At 40.8% G+C, this 2,667-nt stretch overlaps 1 protein-coding gene across 1 annotated transcript in view; it reads right to left on the bottom strand.

Moving 5' to 3' along the window:
* HDDC2 (HD domain containing 2) overlaps positions 1–2,583 on the bottom strand; it is an 11,657-nt gene extending 9,074 nt beyond the window's left edge. Inside the window, exons 1-2 of the mRNA XM_085314307.1 lie at positions 2,326–2,583; positions 1,290–1,392 (exon numbers count right to left, since the gene is read on the bottom strand). Coding sequence (XP_085170433.1) covers positions 1,290–1,392; positions 2,326–2,468 — 246 coding nt within the window. The 5' untranslated portion in view covers positions 2,469–2,583. The remainder of the gene's footprint in view (positions 1–1,289; positions 1,393–2,325) is intronic.
* Between the last annotated feature and the right edge of the window lie 84 nt (positions 2,584–2,667).

The raw sequence follows: 2,667 nt of genomic DNA, 5'->3' as shown, positions 1-2,667 counted from the left end.
GGGGGGGAGAAGACTTCTTTCTTTAAAAGACATCAAGTTAATTTTCTGTTGCCTTAGTGAGACTAGCTGATTAAACTTACCAAACAAGCAAGCAAACTTCTGAAACAGCTCAACATAAACAACTGAGCAGAGCGCAAAAGAACTCAGCAGCAGAGTACTAATAACTATTAATAATTCAGCCCAGGCCATCTAATGAAACCACTACCCTCTATGTAATTTTACCCTGAAGTTCAAGGTCAACATAAATGTTCAGTACTAGATCCTCCTTCTCATGACTTCTCATGAGGTCAACAGCAAAGTCCTACTGAGCTAAATGGAAGCAGGAGGAGCTACAAACACTTCAGAAAAAATGGTAAACATATTTAAACATCAAACTTCTCTAAGTGCCTAAATACAAATGGTAATTCCCTCTAAGCAAGTTAATTTCTGACCCTTGGTGACAAAACAACCTTTGGAGGCATTAGGGAAAGGTTTTTTGGGTTTAGTGTAAGAATACATTGAACAAGTACACTTAAAAAAAACAGAAAGACTGAAATTACAGTTAGTAAAGGTAGCATTCAAAGAATTCTAAATAGTCTTTTGATCTTTAAGTCGGACTTAGTCTTAGGAAACAGGTTATGTCTAGAATTAGTCTTAAATCCTTACTCTCAAGCTTAAACAGTAAGCAAAAAAGTAGAAAAAAAATACCACTGGAACATTCATCATACTATAAAGAACTGAAATTAAAAGGCATGATGGTGCCCTCTAGCTGTGACTGAAGGAGTGGTTTATCTTTTCTTCAAATAATACACTAAACCAGTATCTACAAACCAGCAGTTCAGATATACACATGGACAAAATCAAATGTATCACGCCAAACTGTAAAGACTAATGTCAAAATTGTCATCTACACCAGATTTCTGTGCAAATTGTTTAAACAAAGTTTATGATGCATTCAAGTTATCTGACACTGTATAAACTCCAGTAACCGTCATCCACTCTTCTCAGTATACCTACTCTCTACTCCCCACTTCTTGATAAGGCTAGTAAATATGACTAACACCTCAAGTTGCAAAAAGATCTAGTCAGTAGAGGAATTAATGGTTGGTATGGAGATTACTTCAGGTGTTCTCCTTCTATACACAGACAAAACGAAGAAGTGCAAGGGTAACACCAAAATGTCAAAAAAAAAAAAATGGTTACTTGTGGTATATTTACACAATGCCAAAGACAGTATTAGGTTGTTTTGAGGGTCTCTTCACTGTCACCATAATATTTAAAAACATGTGGTTTCAGACAGTGCGTCATACCTCTTCTCTCCTGTGTTTCTCCTCTTTGGAGATATTATCTGCAGGAGCAATATCTCCAACGATGCATTCAGCCATATCGTGAACCAAAACTAATCGTATGCATCTGACAAGAAGTCAAGACAGAATAATTAATTTTTCATCATTTTAAGTTGCATCTCATAATTAATAAAGATGTCTTAAGAAAATGCATAAACTATCCCCTTTGTATATTTTCTGTTTTTTCCTCCCAATTCTACACAATATTTTTCATTTCTTGGCTAAGAGAAATGGCTTCCACCTATATACGATTTTAATTCCTGATTTCTAGCTACTGCTGACTGTAAATAYAGATTTAAATATAGTTTGTATAAGAGAATATTATTCAAGTGTGATGTACTCAGTTACATCTCCCAAACCCAAGCAAACAAAAGCTAACTACATTACACACTTCACATTATGCCTGTAACAAGTAGAATATAATCTGATTGGAGCCATCCCAAATTCAATATATAACCTGACAAAACACACTTACAACTCTGTAGCTATGTCAGTCTGTAAGAAAATACTCGAAAGTCATCACCATTTTCATTCTCTCTTGAATCGACAAAGCAAATATGATTCCATACCATACTTGACAATTCATTCAACACTAACCACGCTTTCGCATCTGTGCTATATGATTTATGTGTCTCTTTATTGCTGCTGAGCGCTAACTCAGTCTGTCAAAATCTGTGCAGTATATGGCTTTGCCTTCTCCTTTCTCAAACTGCCTTTTAACTGAAACTCTTCAGCTTGCTTATTTATAGCTTGCGAGAAGCTATATGCTCAGAGCCTCTGAGTTAAAGCTGCCTCAGCACTCTGATTTTGGTCATAAAAGTCCTTAAGTCCCTTAAGCTCTCTAGGTTACTGCAGCCCCTCAAAAGGGGACTGGGGGGAGGAATTCAAAYACTCCCACTGCTTTAAAAGCTCTTCCACAGCACGAGAGCAGCCGTAAGCACTTTGCTTGCGGCTCTTCCACCACCTTCAGCAAGAGTCGTGACAACGAGCGACATCTCACCTGTCCTTGTTAAGGGTCTTGTCTTGGGCCACCAGCGCCAGCAGCGCCATTCGGTACATGTGATCGGACACGCTCTCCGGCTTCTCCACGCCGCTGTACACCCATCCCGTCCGCGGCACCCTCTGGGTGGAGACAGTTACCATAACGCGGTAACGTTAAAAACCGAAACGTTAAAAGCTCAGGCTCGAAGCACCTCGCTCTCGGGACGCCAGCAGGAGCGCGGCCTCGCTGCCACCTCGGACGCKGCTAATTTTGGCGCTTCCGGCCGCCCAGGCCGGGCTCCGCGGCAGCCACCGCGCCACGCGCGCAGCCCCTGCGAGCCCCAGGCCGCCCCGCCGCAGC

The sequence above is a fragment of the Rhea americana genome, unplaced genomic scaffold (assembly GCF_003343005.1).
Source record: "Rhea americana isolate MKP2758 unplaced genomic scaffold, rheAme1 scaffold_110, whole genome shotgun sequence".
Classification (NCBI taxonomy): Eukaryota; Metazoa; Chordata; class Aves; order Rheiformes; family Rheidae; genus Rhea; species Rhea americana.
This window is presented reverse-complemented; position numbering and strand designations above follow the sequence as displayed.